Below are 21,877 nucleotides of genomic sequence, written 5' to 3' on the forward strand. Positions count from 1 at the left end.
CGCCTAATTCTTGGAGCTTTCGTGGATGTGAGGCATACTGGAACAAAACTTGGCTTGGAAGAAGAGTTTAATGAATGTTGTTACTATTTTTTACTTTTATTACTTTTTCTTTAGTTGTGAAAAACTATTGACAGAGCATTCTGGTAAAGGGTCATACAAACCTGCTTTATTCTTACTATTACTACTGAGGGTATTCTCTTTGGTTTGGAAAAATGTGCTTGTTTGAGAGGTAAATAATGAAATCTCACTGTTATTTACCTGTTGACTTACTTTTTGACTTCTAGCGAGTGAAAGTTTTCTCATATGCTTATTATTGGTTTGTGAGAATTGCATCTTTTGCCTTTTTTCGGGGGGTGGGGGCAGATTTTAGTGTTTTTAATTGTATCGTTAGAGAGCTTTATATATTTAAGGATATTGTATAACACTTTGGACAGTAACATTTTCCAGACTGTTTTCATTTGGCATGGAACTCAGATGCAAATTTTAAACACTTTTGCACAGTAGATATGGAAGAGGGAAAACTAATGATGAGCTCTAAAATGAAGTATTTATTTGCTACATAAATATACTTTTAATGAAGTGTTCCTTTTTTTAATATTATTACATTTTATAACCTCTGTGAACAGTTAACAGTTTGCTCAGTGCTTAACTTTTTAAAGTGTCTCTGGTCAGATAAATATCTTGCCTTTGGGGCATTTTGTAATGGAAAATCCCTGTAAATATACAGTGTTCTAATTGGAATCACAAAGCCAAATGATTGCCTCATTGGATAGTTTTAAGTATTATGCTGCAATTCAATATAGGTACCCAACTAAGTACTTAACTAGACTTAAAAATATCTTGTATGTTTAACAGCTGTCTAGCTAGAATGAAAAAAGAGTGAGGAGAGGAGTTATGTGTATGGTTCTCCTCTTTTCCGCCTGGGGTCAGAGAGGGAAAGAGTTTTAAAAGTGTTTTTTTCTTTCTCAGCTGCTGTTGCTGTGCCTGCTTTGGGAGAAGGCAGAGGCAAAGATGAGGGAACGTATGGGGCAGCTTTCTTTCCAGAGAAACTTTATGTGCCTGAAACTTAGTAGCATCTCCAGACACTTGTTAAAGTGGCATGGTTGTGGCATAGCTGAAGTGATGGCAGCCTGTGGTAGGTGACATTTCCGCCTGTGTCGTATTCCTAGCGGCCTCTCTCTGTGTTCTGATTCTTCTTCCTGGAGGGGAAGGCAGCTAAGCAGGCAGTGTTCAGCTTTTTAATAGCTTCATAATGTTTCAGCTTTTAGATGTGTTGTAATATATGGTTTCTCTTCCTTTTGTACTTCCAGGTTTCTGGAAGGCAACTGTAGTGTGTATGGGCCCTAGCAAAGTCATGGTCAAGAGATCTGAAGAAAAATCCTGGAATGGGGTTGGGGAGGGAGCATCTTTGGGTAATTCAGGTTTTATATGTATGAACATATTCATACATTGTGTGGGTATGTATACACGTGTATATACTTTATGTGTGTGTATATATATGTATATATAAAACATTTAAAGTTGTTTTTAGATAAATAGTATTTTACTATGTTTTTGTGTAGATTTTTTTAAAAAGGAAATAAATTAGAATCTAACCACCATTTATTAAAATGTGTCATTTAAGCTCTAAACAGAGACTTTTGAGCACAGCCTTTCCTTTCCTCTGGCAATGATCTGTGTAACATTTCAAATCCATGGCATTTTACAAAGGAAGGAATACTTTGCGTTTATGTGACTGCACAAGATGATGAACCATCTCATTTCATGTATGAGGAAACTGACTTATTTGTTACCATGCTGCATTTATGCGGGTGTTACAGCAAGTGAGAGCAAGTCTTAAATCCTAGTTCAGTGTATTTCTATGTAGCAAGCTTGAACTTTCCTGGTGTATTTCTCATTTTACCTGTTTTGTAAATGAATATGCTAAATTTGCCTGTTACAGAGGAATCTGAGATATGGAAAGCAGAGCTTCACAAAGGTGGTTATGAGCAGCTTGAGATCTACAGTTATCCCATCTGGATGGTTCCAGTGCTTTCCCTTAACTGTCCCACAGATGACTCTGACCTGAGAGGAGGTGAATGAAAACCCCATCTTCTGACTGAAAATAGGAAGTGGCGTTCATTGAATGCACATGTCACGTTACTGCTGGTTAGGCTGACTGTTTCATGCGTTGTCAACTACCGCTAACCCTGTCTCAGGTGATTGTATTTGCTAAACCATAAATAAGGATACGTCATCTGACAAGTACTAGTATGAGGGACAGCTGTCTGATAGCCTTGAGCTACATGATCACTGTCGTCCCTTCTCGTTGAAAGACACGCTAGACTCTCAGATCTGGCTTACCGTCTAATTGAATGATGATAGTTCCTTAGCTTGCTTGAAAGAATTGTTTCTTGATTTTAACCAGCATAGTTTGTCAGTTTGAATGACTTACATCATTTTTGTAATACTTTAAGTATCTTTATTTATTTATGAAAGTTAAACTTACTGAAGGCCAGATGACTGCAGTGAACATGTGAATCCTTCAGTTAAACAAGTGTTTTAGCACTTATACAAGCATTCTAGTCAGGACCCCAGTTATTTGCTCATTTTCTTTGGTATTAACCCGGACGCCTGATAGAGCAATCAGCACTGTCCTGTGTAGATCTTCTAGATTCTTGAAAATACTTTTATTCTCATAGTGGTAGTAGATTTTTTAGAATCTTGGTCTCCTTTAGCCTGATTAGTTACCTGTTGAATAAATCATGTTATTCTCATACTGTGGCTAGAAAGAAATTTATGTAAATTAGGTCCTATATTTATAGGTGACACTGTTTTTATACTGAGACACTGATATTGCCAGAAAAGGCTGCTGCAGCAGCTGTTGTCTCATTGCTGTTCCCTTGTGCTGAGAGCTGGATTTTGCTCGTTCAACAGGCATCTTTTTTCTGCCCCTCTGCAGGGCTGTCCGGTGAAACAGCATCTAAAATTAAACTATCAGAAACAAGTTTGCTTTTTGTTTCCCCAAAGGACTGGAGTAGGGTGGGGTGGATGGGTTAGAGGCTATATAAATTTGAAACAGTTATGAGCTAACAAGGATCATGCAGCTACCATCATGAAGATAAACCATTTTTTTATTGTTTTTCCTTCAAACTTAATTTGCCTCAAAAGCATGTTTGTGAGCATTTTGTTGAAGTGGCCATTATTTTGGTTGCTGTGTTAAGTATGTTGCTTTCTTTAGCATGTAATTTTTCCAGTAAAATTTTAGTTTTAAGTTTTAGAAAAGTTTTGTTGAAGTCATTTACAATCAGTTACCAGTTAATCATACCTAAAATTCAGCAGCTTGTATGCTTAATTTATTGTAACATAATCTTTTGTGTTGGCATTTCTAAATCTTCTCCTAATGGCAGATTCATATTTATAAATTTGTAAATGTCTGTGCTCTTTCTATACTGCACAGTGAGTTGGTTAGGCAGCAGTTACTTACAGCATGTCTACTGCATGTTGAGCACTGTTCTAAGTCCTAGGGATTCAGTAGTGAACAAAGCTGGAGGAGGGCAGGGGGAGTGTGTGTTTCAGTAACATTATTGCACTGGGAGGTAGACTGGCTTCTCATCCATATCAGTCACTAAGTAGCTACCAGGCCAAGGTAGAAAATCACTGATCTTCATTTTCTTCAAGTGGTTGGAATTGATCTCTTGAAAGGTTTAATCTCGCTTCTAAAATTTCTCTCCAGACATTGTGTATGTTTACTTGTCCTTTGTTTCAGCCCAACCCCCCATTCCTAAAAATTAAGGGCTCAAAGGCTGCTTGACACCTTGTTTCCTACTAAAGGGGGAAATTTTTTATTTAGATGGGCTTATTACTGATTAAACATTTTAATTTAGTGGACAGTATAAGAAAAAAGGGATTTCTTTTTTTTCCACTTGGAATTTTTTCATAGCTGCCGATAACCCATAAAATAACCAGGTAGTATTATCTGTTTTATTTATTTTTTTCTATTTAAACATATTTTATAATTTTAGAATATTGGGAGAAATATAAATTTACACATATTACGTGTTATATATACTATGTACAGTATAATAATTATAGAGTCTGGCAGCTGTATCTTGAGTGATTATTTTAATCCTTTTTGTGTTCCAGATGCTATTATTAAAAATAAGTGCTTGACACTTTACTTCAGCTATAAGAATTTGGTTTGCCTTTAGTAACTGAAAGGGTAAAGGACCGTTTACTGTCTTACTTAGGGCTAAGTAAGATTTTCTGTGATCTAGTTGAGGATAATCCATCCATCTGTCCATCCATCCATCTATCCATCCATCCATCCATCCATCCAGTCTTTCTCAGTGGTTGCTTGAGGGCTTACCACATGCATCCTTAAGTTATAGTGTCTTGTACTCTAGGCATGTGGGCTTCAGTAGTTGTGGCACGTGAGCTCAGTAGTTGTGGCTCGCAGGCTCTAGAGCGCAGGCTCAGTAGTTGTGGTGTACCGGCTTAGTTGCTCCACGGCATGTGGCATCTTCCTGGACCAGGGCTCGAACCCGGTGTCCCCTGCATTGGCAGGTGGATTCTTAACCACTGCGCCACCAGGGAAGGCCTGTTTCTTTGTTTTTAAATTCACTGATTTTTTTTTTTTTTTCCTTCCACAGTGTCTAGTCTCCTATTAGGTCCATTTAGTGAATTTTTCACTTCAATTGTTTTTCATTTCTAGCATTTCTTTTTGGTTCCTATTTATATTTTCCATTTATCTGTTAAGATTTGCTGTTTGTTCTTTTATTTTGTCCATAATTTCCTTTATATTTTAAAAGATTTCTAATCTATTTTTTGTCTGCCAATTTCATTATTTCTGTCATTTCTGGGTCTATTAATGAGGTATTTTCTTCTTGAATACAGACCTCATTTTCCTGCTTCTTTGTGTGCCTAGTGATTTTTGATTGGATATGGGCGTTAAGAATGCTAGGCTGTTGAGCATCTGGGTTTTGTTGTCTTCCTTTTAAGAAGTGTTGAATTTTGTCCTGGTGGGCGGTTAGCTTACTTGTTGATCATCTTGATCCTTTGAGGTTTGTTACAGTCTCTGTTATGACAAGTGGAGGACTGCCTTTTATAGGGCCAGTATAGCTTTCCTCCTGAAGTGTGGATTTTCTGGCGTCTCTGTTGAATGTCTGTGGTGTTTGTCGGGGTTTCTCCACCCTAAGTGATTAGAACACTTACTGTCTCCCAGTCCGGGGCAAGTTCTAGTAGTTGTTCAGCTTTCAGCTCCCTGCCTGTTGCTCTTTGAGTGGCCTCATGGACCTTCGCCTGACGATTGTGCAGCTTAGTATTTGGCCACACAGTCAAGGGCATCCCCAGGTATAGATTAATGGAGCTCCTTCTCTGCATAACTCCCTTATTTCTACTGCCTGCCCCACAGATTCCAGCCAACTCGGTAGCCTTGAACTCTCATCTCTGTCTCCTCAGTTCAGCAAGACCACTGTGTTCTGTTTGGGCCCCCCTCCCTGCACTGTACTCTGGAAATTGTCTCCAGATAGAAAGCCAAGTGATTGTGGGGCTCACCAAGTTTCCCTTTTCTCGGTGATCACTAGGCACACAAAGAAGTTGTTCTGTGTGGCCTATCGTCCAGTGTCTGAAAACAGATATTTCATCTGTCTTGACCAGTTGCGTAGTGGTTTGTTGTGAGTGAGGTAGTTCGGGACCAGGTGCTCTAAAATGGTCAGAAGTGGAAGTCTGATATTATAGGCTTTAAAGAGAAATATTTTTATCCCTATCCCATTGTCATTCTTAACAATTTAATGCACAGATTTACTTAACATCTCATATTGATAAACCCGAGCATTTGTTTAGGTCTCATATGAGCAATTTCATCCTGTTTGTAGACAATTGAACATGCTGTTTTGGCTAGTAGGTTAAAGTGTGTGTGTGTGTGTGTGTGTGTGTACACGTACACATGCATTCTGTGGTGATACATATTGGCCACTAACTAGAGGGTAATAAGAAATCAGTTCATTTGTTCTTAAAATTAGATAATTTATAGAATCATAACATAGTTTCACCTTAATGTATATTTATTTAACACCTGTGGAGGCAGGTACTGTCATATGTGCTTGGGATATAAAAGTGAGTAAGAGAGGGCTTCCCTGGTGGCGCAGTGGTTGAGAATCTGCCTGCTAATGCAGGGGACACGGGTTCGAGCCCTGGTCTGGGAAGATCCCACATGCCACGGAGCAGCTGGGCCCGTGAGCCACAACTACTGAGCCTGCGCGTCTGGAGCCTGTGCCCCGCAACGGGAGGGGCCGCGATAGTGAAAGGCCCGCGCACCGCGATGAAGAGCGGTCCCTGCACCGCGATGAAGAGTGGCCCCCGCTTGCCGCAACTAGAGAAAGCCCTCGCACGAACCGAAGACCCAACACAGCCAAAAATAAATAAATAAAGTAGCTATAAAAACAAAAAAAAAAAAAAAAAAAAAAAAAAGTGAGTAAGAGAAATTGACTGTCAGCAATAGATGTAGCCTGTGCTGTGATTAGACTGTTCTTTATTTCTGGCTCATGAGCCCCCATTTTATTTATTTATTTATTTATTTATTTATTTATTTATTTATTTTTATTTTTATTTTTGGCTGTGTTGGGTCTTTGTTGCTGCGTGCGGGCTTTCTCTAGTTGCAGCGAGCGGGGGCTACTCTTCATTGCGGTGCACGGGCTTCTCATTGTGGTGGCTTCTCTTGTTGCGGAGCACGGGCTCTAGGTACACAGGCTTCAGTAGTTGGGGCATGCGGGCTCTAGAGCGCAGGCTCAGTAGTTGTGGCACATGGGCTTCATTGCTCTGTGGCATGTGGGATCTTACCGGACCAGGGCTCGAACCCATGTCCCCTGCATTGGCAGGCGGATTCTTAACCACTGTGCCACCAGGGAAGCCCCGAGCCCCCATTTTAAAAATACTTCTTTCATCCTTACCCCCTTCAGCTTTCTCCCTCCCTTTTTGAACCATTTCTTCAGGTTCTAAATATTCCTGTTGGATTCAGTTCATTCTTTCACTGAACAAATATTTATTGAATGCAGGCCACGTCCCAGGCACTGTTCTTAGTACTAATATCTTACTCGTGGACTTCCATTCAGTTACCCTCTTAATGTGTATTTTTCTTGCCAGCCATCATTAAAAGTGCAACTGGCTACTCCTTTAACGTTTTTCTTCTCTTTTGCTATGGGTATATCTTGTTGCTAGGGGCCTTGCAGGTTTCTTCCCACTTACGCTTGGTTGCCTTTCTGTCATTTCTTAGGGGATTCTGTCTCAGAAACTTGGCCTCGTAAAAGTTTCTGCATTTGAATGTCTTAGTTTTAATTAACTTGAATTGTTTTCATTTATTTTTGTTCTTTAATATTGTTCTGTCTCTTTAAAATCTAATGTGGATTAATACTGTCACAAGGATGGTCTCCTATCAGTATATTAATAAAAAAAAATTCAAGTTAGCTACAAGTGGCGCTACATGTGGGTCTTATATCAGAGATATAAATGATGGTTATTTTCACTCAGGGTCTTCTCCCAGGCTTTTTTGTTTGGTATTTCCTCTGTGTCTACTTCTGCCTCTGTCTTGCCGTCTCTCAATCTCTGAGATCTGTTCATGGAATGTTTCTCTCTAGAATCAATGCTAATCTCTACTAGTGTTATGGTCTCTAGTTGTTAAAGTTTCTTTTTAGAACATAGTGAGGAAGCTGCTTCATTTTTTAATAAACTATTTACCAACAACATTTTTATGAACTTTTAAAATTTATGAAGATATGCTTATGGTAAAAAAGATCCATAGAGTTCAGAAGGATGTAAAAACGGAAGACAGGACCTTACATGCATACTTTTCTCCAACTTGCCTTTTATACTATTTGGCAGCAATTTAAAATATTACATTGGAGTTGAACTCCAAGAAATGATTTTGAAGCAGAAACTAACACACCATTGTAAAGCAATTATACTCCAATAAAGATGTTAAAAAAAAAAGAAGATAATTTTGAATTAAGTTTTATAAGTTTATCATTAAATTAAAATATCTGCTATTGCGACATGTATTTATGATACATTCTTGGGCTAAAATATTATTTTTAATTTAGTTGAATAAGGGTTATATATAATATGGCAGATACAGGTTAAACCATATGAAATTGCTGTGTTGTAGGCCAAAGGAGGTCTAATATCAGCAATTTCATATAGTTCAACCTAATTCTTTATCATCATCTCTGTTATAGGATGAACGGAGTCTTTTTCCTCATTAACATTTAGATTTAAAAAGGAAGATGGAAACTTTAGAAAGAATAAAAACCATGGTGATTTGCTTAATTATAAAATCAGGTTGACAGGAAATTCCCATATTAGTTTGTCTTCTTGGAGCCTTATAATAGGAGAGGAATGAATGAGTGAATACCTTAAATACTTTCTGGCATTGTGGGAGGAAACTAAACTTGAGTCTCTTTCTGGATTTAACACGGAGCAGTTGAACTAAGAAAGGAGACAGTGAGCATGTGGCAGACACCACCTATATACCAGGCCTTAGTGCTAGAAGCTTAATCTTTCTTTCACTTCGCTAAATAACTGGTAATGTTACTAAGTAGTTATAATAGATTTTATAGTAAACAGATGGTATAGTAAATAGCTTTAGAAAAAATCCCACAGGGACTTCCCTGGTGGTGCAGTGGTTAAGAATCTGCCTGCCAGTGCAGGGGACACAGATTCAAGCCCTGGTCCTGGAAGATCCTACAGGCCACGGAGCAGCTAAGCCCCTGCGCCACAACTACTGAACCTCTGTGTCTGGACTACTGAAGCCCACTCGCCTAGAGCCCGTCCTCCACAACAAGAGAAGCCACGGCAGTGAGAAGCCCATGCACCGCCACAAAGAGTAGCCTCCGCTCGCCGCAACTAGAAAAAGCCCACGCTCAGCAGCGAAGACCCAGTGCAGCCAAAAAAAAATCCCACAAGTGAAAAACATAGTTATTTCTTGTTGACCCACATTTAGATTACCTACAGCAAATTTTAAAGGAAAATCAGATTCTTTGTCACCTACCATACCACTCTTAGGACGGGAATGTGTTTTAGTCTTTAAAAAAAAAAAAAACCCACAGACCCCAAAATTCGGAGGGAAAAGCCTTACGGTGTATTGTGTAGTCAGAACATAGCCTGTTTTTGGACTATCTGCTACTTGCATTAGTTGAAAGATAGCTTTCTTAAGATGAGCAGTTAAATTTTTTTAGATGTTATTCAGAGCAGCATTGGCCTCATCTGGTGGCTTGTTAGACTCTCAAGCCCTACTCTAGATCTACTGAGTCAGTCTGCAGTTTTAACAAGATTCAAAGGCGATTTGTAAGCACGTTAAAGTTTGAGACTCACTGTTATAGATCGTGGGTGGCATTGTCACCCCCACAAAACAATGCCTTAGTTACCCCTCATTGAGTGCTTGTTGAATTTAGTGCATGTAATTGACTAGATCTAGATTCAGAAAATGAAACAAGTATTTTAGGAGGATAGTTGTAACAGTAATAATCAAGCAGCAGCTATCTAGTTCATTGTATTTCTTTCATGGCTGTCTGGATATCAAAAAGTTATTGATCCGTCACCCAAAATGTATTCTTGAGTCTGATTCTACTCATGCTGGATGATTGATTAGTCACTGTCTTGTGATCGTGTGCTTGTGGTGTGTGTGTGTGTGTACATAAGTCAACAATAGTATACAAATTAAAGGAGTAATTAGGTTTTGGTGAGTGAAGGATATGTAATCCATATTGTAATGTATAAGATAACTTAAAAAAAAATAATCTGCATGCAAGGAGGGCGTATAAAGTTTAATCCAGCAGAAGGTAAGAAAGGAACATAAAACAGTTGGAATAAGTATAGAAAGGTTATTAGTGTTCATACATGAATTAAACCCAACTACATACTGTTTAACAAGAAACAAACCTAAAATATAAGGAAACAAAGGTTGAAAGTAAAAGGATGAACAAAAGACATACCATGCGAAGATTAAGAGGTAGACTTGGTGTAGTCATGCTAATGTCAGACAAGGTGAAAAGCATTATTGGAAAGAAACAGGGGCAGTTTATAATGATAAAAGGTCTTGTTCATCAGGAAGGTATAAAACCTTCCAATTTATGTAATTCAGTACATAACCTAAATGGGAGATTTTTAATATACCTCTCTGGCTAACCGAAGGAATAAGATAAGTACAGAAATAGAAAATACAAGTAAAAGAGGAATACTTAATAAAATTAATAAACCTTTGATTAGACTGATCACAAAGAAGAAAAGAGAAGGACTTTTTAACCAGTCTTGGGTGAAGCGGCTGTTACTACAGTTATATCTACATTGATTGAAAAGCTTATAAGAGAGGATATTATGAAGAAGTTGATAACGATGCATTTGAAATTTAGACGAAGTAAATACTATTGGAAACATATAGCCTACCAAAATAGACACACCAGAAAATGTAAAATCTGAATAGTCATATTTAAGAAATTTAATTGAAAAACCTACCCACAAAGAAAACTGCACGTCCAGATGATGTCACCAGTGAATTTACTACAAAAGGATAATCATGACCAAATTGTATTCCAGGAATGCTGCAGTTGATTTAACATTCATAAACCAATCAGTGTATTTCACCACATTAACCAAATAAATAAGAAAACGCATGTCATTTCAGTGGAGCTCAGAAAAAGCATTTAATAAAATTCAGCGTCAGTTCATGAGAAAAAGGTTTTAGCAAACTGGGGCTAGGAGGGAACTTCGTTAACCTGATAGTGGTTATCAGTTAAATACCTAGAGCAACCACGATACTGGAGAAATATAGAAAGCTTTCCCTCTGAGATTGGGAATAAGACAGCAGAACGTGTGCCTCCTCCTCCGATCACCACTGTACTGAAGGTGGCAGCAAGTAGAATGAGGCAAAGTGAAGAATAAAGGTTGGAGGGGGGAAAAGGCTGTTCAAGTGCCCAGTTGTGCTAGTAGCTGCTTACTAAACAGTGCAGATAAGTCCGTCATTGCAGAACTTTCTGTTGGACAGCGCTGTTCCAGACAATGCAGTTTCAACCAAAATCCCAGCATGCGTTTATTTGTCTTGGTGACTTTGATGAGCTAATTCTAAAACATAGACACAGAGAGGGCTAAGAATAGCCAAAACATTCTTGTAGAAGAAAAAAATTCTTTACTACATATTAAAACTTCTGAAGCTATCATAATTTAGACAATATTTGGTTCTTACACAAAGATGTAAGAAATCTACGTAAGTCTTTATCCAGCATAACAGAATAAAGAATCCAAAAACAGATCCAAGTATGTATGAGTATGTGATTTTTGATAAACTTGACATTACAGGGCATTGGGGAAAGTTTCTTTTTAATAATTGGTTCTGGGTTAATTGGATGTCCATTTTGGGGGGAAATGAAACTTGATTGCTATCGAAAACACACAGAAATCAGATCCAAGAGCACTGCCCATCTTTAGATGTGAATGGTAAAACCCAACTTCTGGAAGATAACATAGAATTTCTTCATGACTTTGGTATAAAGGAAAGATTTCTTAAACAGACACCAAAAGTACTAATTTTAAACCAAAAGTTGGTAACATTAAGATTGTGTTCGTCAAAAAATACCATTAAGGGACTTCCCTGGTGGCGCAGTGGTTAAGAATCTGCCTGCCAATGCAGAGGACATGGGTTTGAGCCCTGATCCAGGAAGATCCCACATGCTGCAGAGCAACTAAGCCCGTGAGCCACAACTACTGAGCCCGTGAGCCACAACTGCTGAAGCCCGTGCTCTGCAACAAGAGAAGCCACCTCAATGAGAAGCCCATGCACCGCAACGAAGAGTAGCCTCCGCTTGCTGCAACTAGAGAAAGCCTGTGCACTGCAATGAAGACCCAATGCAGCCAAAAAATAAATAAAATAAATTAGTTAATTTAAGAAATGACATTAAGAGAGTGACAGTGTAAACCATCTATAACCAATAAGGGGCTTATATCCAAAATATGTTAAAAAATCTAATTTTTTTAGGTTTTAGATATTTGTAAGAAAAAGACTCTCTTGATAGAAAAATTGAAAAACAATCTGAATGGGCATTTCACCTAAGTGGATACCCAAGTGGCTGATAAATGAAAAGATGCTCATAGTCACAAGGAAAATACACATTAAAATCACAGTGGAGTACACACCTGCTGTAGTGGCTGAAATTAGAAATACTGATGATTCTAAGTGTTAGTGAAGGAATGGAGCGCAGGGAATTTTCATAAACTACTAGGGAAAAAATAGATTGATTAAACAAAAAACTGGGAAAAACCCAACAGAACAGCATCTCTGTATATACCGAAAATCACTTAAGAATCTTCCTAGTGGCAGTATGCATAATAGCTCTGAACTGGAAATAATCCCATGTCAATCAAAAGTAGGGTGGATAAAGTAATGATAATGAACAAGCTACAGTTCATAAGCCTAACATTAAGCAAACAAATTCATTTATATAAAGTTAAAACTAATCTGTTTTTGGAGGTCAAGATACTAGTAACTTTTGGGGATGAGGGAGTTAGGTATTGATTGTGAGGGGTCATAGAGTGGTGGTGGGGGTTTTGGAATGATGGCAAGTTTTATTTTTCTTGTCCCACAGGTTCAATTGATGATAATTATTTAAGCTATATACTAATGACTTTTTTCTATATATTATAACAAACAAGTTTAAACACAATATATAATAATGACATTGATGATAGAAACAGAAGCTCGTGTTTCTTAAAAAGTGCATGTTATGTACCAGGTTCTATTCTGTATGTCAACTTTTGGTATCTCGTTTAAACTTGATAACAGTCCTAAAGGAACAGGGTTAGTGTAATAATACCTCTGCTATAGGTAGGGAAACTAGGACCCAGAATGGTTAAGTCGTTTGTCATTCAGAGCCTTAGTCTTTTTACTATTTGAGTTATTTATAGATCAAGGACCCCAATTCTTTTCATATACATTTATATTTATATTCCTTCCCAGTCTTTTGTGTTTTTAACATGCAAATTTAACACACACACACCCACCCCCCCACCCACCCACCCCCAGTTATTTGACAGTTAGGTTTCCAATCTTTTGCTGTTGTAAATAATACCAAGATAAACATTCTTCCCTTACTATTTTTGTGCACATCATCTATTATTTCCTTAGGATAAATTTTTTTTTTCACGGAACAAATTCGCTCTATGGAATTGGATTAACTGAATGTATTTTTTAATTATGAATAATGTTTAGAGAAGTTATCCCATCTGTCATCGTAGGAACATTGTACTTACCCAGCAGATATTTATGAATCATATACTCTGGGTCAGTTAAGGACCGCATGCTGTAACGGAGGGAGATAGAAGCTAAGGTCTAAAAGCAACGCTAAGTAGGGGGTGAAGACTTGAGATTTGCGCCTTAGAAAGGCCACTCTAGCCATCTTATTGAAGAAATGCGGAGTTGCACATGGGCAAAGTGAAGAGAGAGAGATCTATTAGGAATCTATTTTAGTCATCTAAGTGAGGCATGGGGTAATGGAAATGAAAAGAGGAGATTGTGTTTGAGCGTTCTGTGGGCAGTAGAATCAGTGAGATTGGGCTGCCATTTGCGCGAGGCCGTCTGGAGGAAAAGAACTCGAGCGTGACTCTCAGAGCTTTGATTCTGGTTGACTGGGTAGAAGACAGTGGCGTGGTGGCATTTGCTGTGTAGGATATAAAAGTGGAACTTATATTTTTTGGGGGGAATTGAGCTTTGTTCTCGTTAGTTTGCAGAATCTGTGCAACATTCAGGTGGAGACTGTATGCTCCAGAAGAAGGGTACTCGCCCCATCTTCCTTCCCATCTCCTGTACTGTGCATTACAGTACAGTAATTGCAGTTGATATTAAGCCATCTACTAATTGCCGGAGCCGTTCTAAGTACTTTACATGCATTAAAGCACTTAACCTTCACCACAGCTGTTTGAGGCAGATACTGTTATCATTATCAGGAAATTAGGTGTGCAAGGCCACACAGCTGGTAAGCGTGGAGCTGAAAGTTCAAACTGCAGCAGCCTGGCTAAGAATCTGTGGTCTTCACTTTGGGGCCAGCGCTGTTGTGTGTTTCAAAACAAGCTGACTTTAGAAAAAGTACTCTGGTGCTGAACAGTGTGGTGTGTTGTGTGGTGAGAGTTTGCTGGTTTACTCAGGAAGACAGGCACATGTATTCTGGGCCAGTGTTGGTTGACCAGGGTTTTGTGCTTTGTTTTCTGGCTTTAGTCTGTGATTGCAAATTTGCAGATTTGGTCGCATATAAGAAGAAAAGTCTTTTTCTTTTCCTAAAGAAAAATTAACTTTTATTAGCTCGCTACCAAATACTTTTAGGACCAAAATGTTAATTTTCCATTTCTACTATGAAAATCATGACCATGGTCCCAGCCTACCTGTGGGATAATAATTGATTGTTCGTTTTTGTGACAAGCTTGCCTGGTCTAGGTTCTCTTAGGACTGTGTCAGAAGAGTCCAGAGGAATACAGCAGCCTGTGAATTTGTTTCCATGTATTGTGTGCTCAACTTTTAATTACCTGTGTCAGTGGTGAGCACCATTAGGACAAATTTTTCACCTGGTTTGGGAGATGCTAGGGCTATTGATTGCCGTACACCTGACAGGTGCAAAGCAGCGTCTCAGCAGTTTTCCTTTGAATTGATTTCTAAAGAGCTGATCCATTGGACAGGCCCTTTGCCGGAATTCAGAGATTACTCTTGCAACTTATGATTCTCAATTGATGAAAATCTCATATGTAAAAATAAGTATGAAAGGTTATTTCCATTGCTTTACAAAAGGATTTGCTTAAGATTTTCTCTTAAAACAGACTTTTAGATATTCATTTTAATCACTATTATATTTTATACCATTTATTGTACAACAGCTGTGTTGAGTGTCATACCCTTGTTTGCAGTTTTAAAGGTTTTTAATATTATTGAACATCCTAAAGTCCTTATTTAAAGAACTATCAGATAAGTCAAAAGATACAAACATTAGGATATGAATGCATCCTTTAAACCTCACTTATTATCTTCTTGTAGGAGGAGAGACTTCAGCATGCAAACCTTCATCTGTTCGGCTTGCACCGTCATTTTCATTCCATGCTGCTGGCCTTCAGATGGCTGGACAGATGCCCCATTCACATCAGTACAGTGACCGTCGCCAGCCAAACATAAGTGACCAACAGGTTTCTGCCTTATCTTATTCTGACCAGATTCAGCAACCTCTAACTAACCAGGTAAGTTTATGACGTATCAGAAATGATTTGTTGGAATGGTAATTTATTCATTAAAATGGTAAAATAGTAAATAGGCAGAATGCCTTAATGGTTTTCGGTTTACATGTCCCATGGGATTCCGGGTTGACAGAATATGATATTAAGGAGTTTGCGTTTAAAAGTTTGTTGGTTTTTTTGGTTTGTTTTCTTGTTTTTTTTCTATGTATTTCACTTTAATTAGAAAAACACTTATAAACATAACCACATTCTCTCATTCTGCGATGGGGGAAAAGTTACTTCTAAAGAATATTAAAATAAAAAAACTTAAACCTTATTTTTATGGGAAGGCGATTAAGTAGAAAAATATAAGTTACAGGAAAACAAGTCAGATTCCATTACAGGAAACTTAAAGAGGTGATTTTACACTGTTATAAACTACTTTAGTACACATTTATAAAAATAAATATGAAACTCCTTAAAGTTAAAAAGAAAAAAATGTAAATTAACCATGCTGCTCATTCTAATATTCAGACTAGAGATTCAGCAATTTTCCATAAGATGGATAGTGTAAAGTGAATAAATGCTGAAATCTCTTGATATACATACACATATGCATGTGTGTATGTGTGTGTATTTTTAATATCTTCCTGAATTAACTGCGTCCACTATGTTGATTTTTGATTTCGGGAGTTTTTTTTTTTTTTTTTAACTAGCTGTAGTTGTGGTAAAATTTCTTTCTCCACTGAGACTGTGTGTGATGAGTGCTGAAAATGGCTGTTTTTCCATGTACTCAGGAATTTGGTTTGTCACTGTTTAGGTCTTTCAATATGAACAAAAACTTAGAAAATTTCAAAGTATTTATTATACTGGATTATTTGAAGGAAATGTGTTTTCTCTAATTCAATAATACCTGGTTTTAATGAGCTATGGGCTACAGTTAAGTAACATCATTATTTGAGGACACCCTTATATGTATTATAATAAGATCTTGTGAATAGTTGAACTGACTTTTACATTTATAAAATTATATAGCATGTGAATAACATTCACAGTTAAATAGTAAGATAAATTATGACAGGACATAAGAATTTGTTTTAGGCAGTAAATGGAGAAGTTGTATGTTTGAGAATTGGAGCAGTTGGTCAGAATTGGAAAGTGTTTAATTGTGTACCAGAAGAAAATTCTCTGGACATCCAAAAAGTAGTAATAGCACAGTCTTTGCACTGTACTTTTAAGAAACAAAGTATGTTTGGATTCATTTTCCCGCTTGTTCAAGAGCAGCCTATCAGGTAGGGTGTCTGTTCTTAGTCTCTTTTTACAGCTGAAGGGACTGAGCTCCCATTTGTGACTTCTCCAAGTATGGAGGCAGTAGGCTCTGGGGCCCAGCCCAGGCTTCTTTCTTCTTAGATACAGTGCTTTTTCAGTTCTAACACCTGGCGTCTAAGGAAGGCTAGGAAAAAAATCCAGTCCTTTCAAGTTATTTTATGTTTGTATTATTGTAGTAGGTAATTTAGTTAGCAAAGTACCTATTTTTAGATACAACTAACATCTTATTTGAGGGTTATTTTCAAATAAGAGATAAGTTACTTAGTATTTCCATTGTAAGCTGTAAAATATTTTTAAAGATTCATATGATGTAAAAAGACTGTCTTTTAAGTAATAGTATTCAGCCAGATACTTCTGCCAAACTCCAGAAATTTTGGAACCTAATAAGGCAGTCAGATTAAAAGCTTACTTACAACTGAAGTGTAAAGCACTGAAACTGTGCACTGATGTGGCGTGGTCTGCCGGTCATAAGACATGGGCTCCAGGTCTTGACTCATCTGGTTGTGTGACTTGAGTCAGGTCACATGGACCCTTCTCTCTGTTCCTTGAATGTAAGATTGGGACCTTAGACTAGACCCTCCAGAAGAGTACTTTCTAGCTCTGAACTTCTGTAATTTCATTATTCAGTTTCCATAATCATCCTATCAGTGCCTTTTACGTAAGGTTTATTGTACAAGTAAATTGAAAGGAGATAACGTTTTATTTCTGGTAGTTAATCTTTCTTGTGTGAGTGTGTTTCATGTGAGTTTAAATACGGTTTTGTTCAAAAGATAAATACAGTAAAAGTAAATGTAGAAAAGTATGATTGATGTTCAGAATGCTGAGTCTCTCTGGGCTGTTACAGTTTTCACAGTACCTTTCATGGTTCTTAAGCTATGTACTCTGGAGATGTGTTACATATGCTCTTCAGCTTTATTAATAGCTCTCAAAATAGCAAGAATGGCAGGACATGGTGTTTCTCATTCTCCACTATATATATGAAAATATGAGGTAAACATAAATAAAATGGGTGGAATAGGTATTATTAAACTAGAAAACAATTTTTAAATAAAGTCCTGGTACTTAACACTATGGAATCTTTTCAAGAAAAAAAGATTGTTTTAGCTCTTGTAACTTCTCTAAGCAGGAGGTGTGAACTACTGCCTTTTTTTTTTTTTTTCCTTTTCTTTCTCTTTCTTTTTTTTTGGCTTTGTGATTTGTGTCATCATCACACAGAAAGGTCAAGAGATAGGAGCGTTGGGGTTGTGACTTTTTTTGGCTCCCGGAGCCTTAAGGCTGAAGCGGCAGGAGAATAGCGCAACAACTTTGCCTTTTCAGCGAGGGCGTTGGGGGCGGTGTGGAGGCCGTGGTGGGACTGGCTACCTGCAGTGGCTCAGGGAGCCCCTGGGTCCTCTGAACACTGTGGGACTTCTGCCCGGCTGCGGAAGGGAAGGAGGGAGCTTGCTACATTACATTCTCATGACTATGTGACCATAAGAAGTTGGAATTGGACAAAGCGTCAAATGCTTAGGGCTGGCTTGAGTCTTAGTATATAGATTTGTAACTGAGTGTGTATTTGGACAAGTTAATTTTCTAATTCTGGATTGGTGCTTATGGCACCACAATAATGAAAAACAGAAAGTTTGGTTACCTAACATGAAATCACAATGAAAGTTTGTGAAGGAAGAGTTGTTTGGTTTGTCGAAATTAATTTGTTCTTTCCATATATTTTGAGTGCCTAGCCTGCACAAGGCACTATTTGAAGCACTGAAATACAGCCTGATCTAAAGGCCAGTTTTTTGTGGGTAGAATTCATCTGGTTTATATATACAGATGCCCCTGAAATAGTAACTTCTGTTGCCAGAAGAATATAAGAAAAGTGATGTATTTAGAATTAGCTAATTGATTTGGCCTTTTAGGCAGCTTGGCCAATTGTGGAAGAGGTTAGCAATATTGTGTGACATGCCAAGACCATAGCACACACTCATTTATTGAGTGCAGAAAAAGATTGTCAGTCAAAATTACGTTCATATCCAATTTCATGCATGTCCTATATACATTTAATTTTTTTTTTTTGATTGTGGGATTTTGGTGTTTTAAGAGAGCATAATTACTCATGGAAAGATGTAGTCACTAGTCACATTTTTTCCAGTGTTTGAAGTACCCGTGGAATTGTAAGTGGGCAAGTTAAAAAAAGCATATTTACAGTTTTGAACATAATTAATTTTAATAAATGCATATGTTTATTTTATTGGTATTTATTATGCATGACTCAATTATTTTGTCCAACAAATAGCCTAAAAATGATTCAACAAGAGGATAGACTAGAGACCTAAAATTAACAGGGAGCTCCTGGCCCAGAGCTGTGGTTCAGAGCATAGGCTTAGGTGGGAGACTGCCTCAGTTCTCATCTCTGTTATTTACTGGCTCTAGGACCTTGGTCAAGTAAACTTTACATCCGAGACTCAGATTTCTCATTTGTAAAATAGTGACAGGAACTTACGTTCCTTATTCTCATGAGATTGTTGAGAGGATTACATGAGAGAGTAAAAATCTGCATACTCAAAGCATAGTGTATAGCAAATATTTGCTGCTATAATTATTATTTTATTATTCACTACTTAAGTAATTCAGTTGTTTCTAACAATAGTTATACCTTCTATCAACTCTTGTGACAAAGGTAAAGAAGTATTTCACTGGTTCAGATTTCGTGAAACCTCACAGTGAGGCTACACTCCAGTAGTCCAAGAAGGGTCTTGCCAAGTACGTTACCTGCTTGAAAACAGTCAGGGTCTTAAAAAATAAAAAAAGGAAATACATTAAGGGAAACCTCTTTCATTACCTTAAATGCTTATAGCATTCATTCACATAAAAGTATTTGACATGCTTATTACTGATATTGTCTATTCATTAAATTAAGTCTCCAAGGACAGGTATAAGAACCAAATATTCTGTGAACCTAACTGTACCTGTTCATATTTAGAAAAATAAAACTATATATATTTAATACATTAATTCAGATGATCTTATTGTCTTACTATATTTTCAGACAAATAGTTATAATCATTGAAGGTTTTTTTCCCCTTAAACCTTATTTGGAACTTTAAGAAGGAGAGGATCATGGGAAGAGGTAATAATTATTAACTTAATACAGTAATTCAGTGAACTTACCATCCGGATAACAACTTTTTAGAGTTTGAGTATAGATTCAGAAGAAACTGATGTTAATACTGGTTTAAGAGAAAGTGCAGGGTCGGAACAGTTCTCGGAGCTGAGTTGCTATTCCCAGGTTATAATCCTCAAATTTGGCTCAAATTTCCACTTCTTTCATAGAACAAAGAGAGAGAGAGAGAGAGTACCAGCTAGGTAACTGCTATGATCACACCATCTTTTCATGCCACAGGGATGGGGATTCTTTTCTGTTCTGTCCTTACAACCCTTCTGTCTTCTTTTTTTGTTACTGTGGGTTAACTTGGTTAATTTTCCCAAGATTCCAGACATTTCTCTGAGGCCTTAGTATGATGTCTTTTCTGGCTCTCTGCCCCTCAGATTGACTGACCACAGTGCCTTTGGAAGGGGCTGCATCAGGGGCTTCTGGCTCAGTTGTTTTGCTGGTGTAAGTGTCTGCAGGAGAGCTAGGCAGGAGCCCAAGGATGACTAGCGGTAGTGACTGAAGGTACCTTGATGTCATTAATTGGTTTTGAGGATCTGTTGGTTGCGAGAAGCCCTTCTGGGAACTCCTTTGCTGAGGCTTGAGGAGTGGGGCGAGAACAGCCGTCCAGGATCACGAGTGTGCTAGTTGCAGCATCCTGGGCGTATTTATGTTTGGAGGACGTTTGTTTCCTGCTTTATCCCCCCTCTATCAGGAAGCTCACAGTTGAACCCTGACTGCTTACTGACGATGAAAGAGACGTGGGTTAGTTTCGGGGTGGGAGTATGGTTGAAATGAGTTTTTTAAAAGAAAGTTTCATTAGCTTTAAGGTGTTCTCCGGAACTTATTTGTGGTCAGCTCCTAGTGTAATCATAGGTAGGGATATTGGTACTATGGCTTCACTTGTTTATTCAACAAATATTTATTAAATACCTACTGTGTTTAAGGCACTATGCCTGCTCTGTTTTAGGCAAAGGGAATACAACATTGAAGAAAAGAATCCCTGCTCCATATGGAGTTTTCCTTGTAGTGGAAGGAGAAGGAGAAAAAACTAAACCCAGTAAATGAGTAAATGTATACCAGTATGTCAGGTGCTGAAAAGTGCTGCTGGCTGGGGGCACAGGGAATGTGGAGGGTGAGGTCGGATGTGTTAAGGTGGAGGGCATATTTTACTCAGTCATGTGAAAGAAGTGAGTGAAGATTTCAGCCTTGCTTACAGGCAGGTGCTGGTCAGAGGGCAGGGTCTGGGGGTGTTAGGAACTGCAGTTCTGCAGCACCAAGCTCCATCTCTGCTCCATGAGCAGCTTGCTTCGTGGTGCCAGCTGGGTCTTAAACTCCTGTATTAGGAAGCTGGAAAGGTAGGTTAGTCTTCATCTGCCTGTTGTGAACCAAGTCAGGCTTTAGGAATAATTTAGAAGACATTTTTCCTTAGGCTAACTGTATGGTGGAGAAGCCCTCTTGGGCAGCATCATGCACGTCTCCTGGACCAGGGGTATATCTGTAATCCTCTTGTTGAATTTGGGGAGCAAAATTGAAGGCTTGGTAACTGGGCATATTATCTTCTAATTTCGTTTATTTGTTCCAGTGGTTGTCTTCAGTGGATTCCGGATGAAAGAGATGACCGAGAGAGCATGTATATTATTCTAACGTAGATGTCTTTTTTTTTTTTTAAAATACGTATACACAGGTTACAGAAGAGGGAATTCATACCAGTACAGTATAGTTAAAGTGCTAGTCTTTTCTGTCTATTTAAGGTGATGCCTGATATTGTCATGTTACAGAGGCGGATGCCCCAAACCTTCCGTGATCCAGCTACTGCTCCCCTGAGAAAACTTTCTGTTGACTTGATCAAAACATATAAGCATATTAATGAGGTAAGACTATTGATTTGTTATAACAGCATCTATTTTGCAATAGAGCAGGGAAAAAAAGTTATTTTGTAGCATATTTAAACATACTAAAATTATTTTTAACTCCCAAGGATTGTCATATTGATGATTATCATGAAGACTGGTAAGTTAGTGATTTATAGATAACAAAATTATAATTGTGTAAAACAAATAAGATATATTAACAAGGACTGCAAAAAGTTAAGATAATTGTGGATAACTTCCCCTCTTTTTAAAGTTATATTTAATATATGCTGAGTTGTCATTTCTATAATAACCTCGTCTCCAAAACTTCAGGGGAAAGGAAGGCAATAAT

The 21,877-nt window shown here is 37.9% G+C and overlaps 1 protein-coding gene across 17 annotated transcripts in view; it reads left to right on the forward strand.

Annotated features, from left to right (window-relative positions):
* DYRK1A (dual specificity tyrosine phosphorylation regulated kinase 1A) overlaps positions 1 to 21,877 on the forward strand; it is a 148,896-nt gene that overhangs the window by 93,170 nt on the left and 33,849 nt on the right. For 8 of the 17 annotated variants that reach the window (XM_036851132.1, XM_036851146.1, XM_036851137.1 and 5 more), the window contains 4 exons: positions 970 to 1,135; positions 1,943 to 2,074; positions 15,041 to 15,237; positions 21,427 to 21,546. In XM_036851132.1, coding sequence (XP_036707027.1) covers positions 970 to 1,135; positions 1,943 to 2,074; positions 15,041 to 15,237; positions 21,427 to 21,546 — 615 coding nt within the window. Of the gene's footprint in view, positions 1 to 969; positions 1,136 to 1,942; positions 2,075 to 2,098; positions 2,199 to 15,040; positions 15,238 to 21,426; positions 21,547 to 21,877 lie in introns of those variants that run through there. The other 9 variants (XM_036851144.1, XM_036851141.1, XM_036851143.1 and 6 more) reach the window with 4 other exon arrangements.

This window comes from Balaenoptera musculus, chromosome 4 (assembly GCF_009873245.2).
Source record: "Balaenoptera musculus isolate JJ_BM4_2016_0621 chromosome 4, mBalMus1.pri.v3, whole genome shotgun sequence".
In the NCBI taxonomy this organism is placed as follows: domain Eukaryota; kingdom Metazoa; phylum Chordata; class Mammalia; order Artiodactyla; family Balaenopteridae; genus Balaenoptera; species Balaenoptera musculus.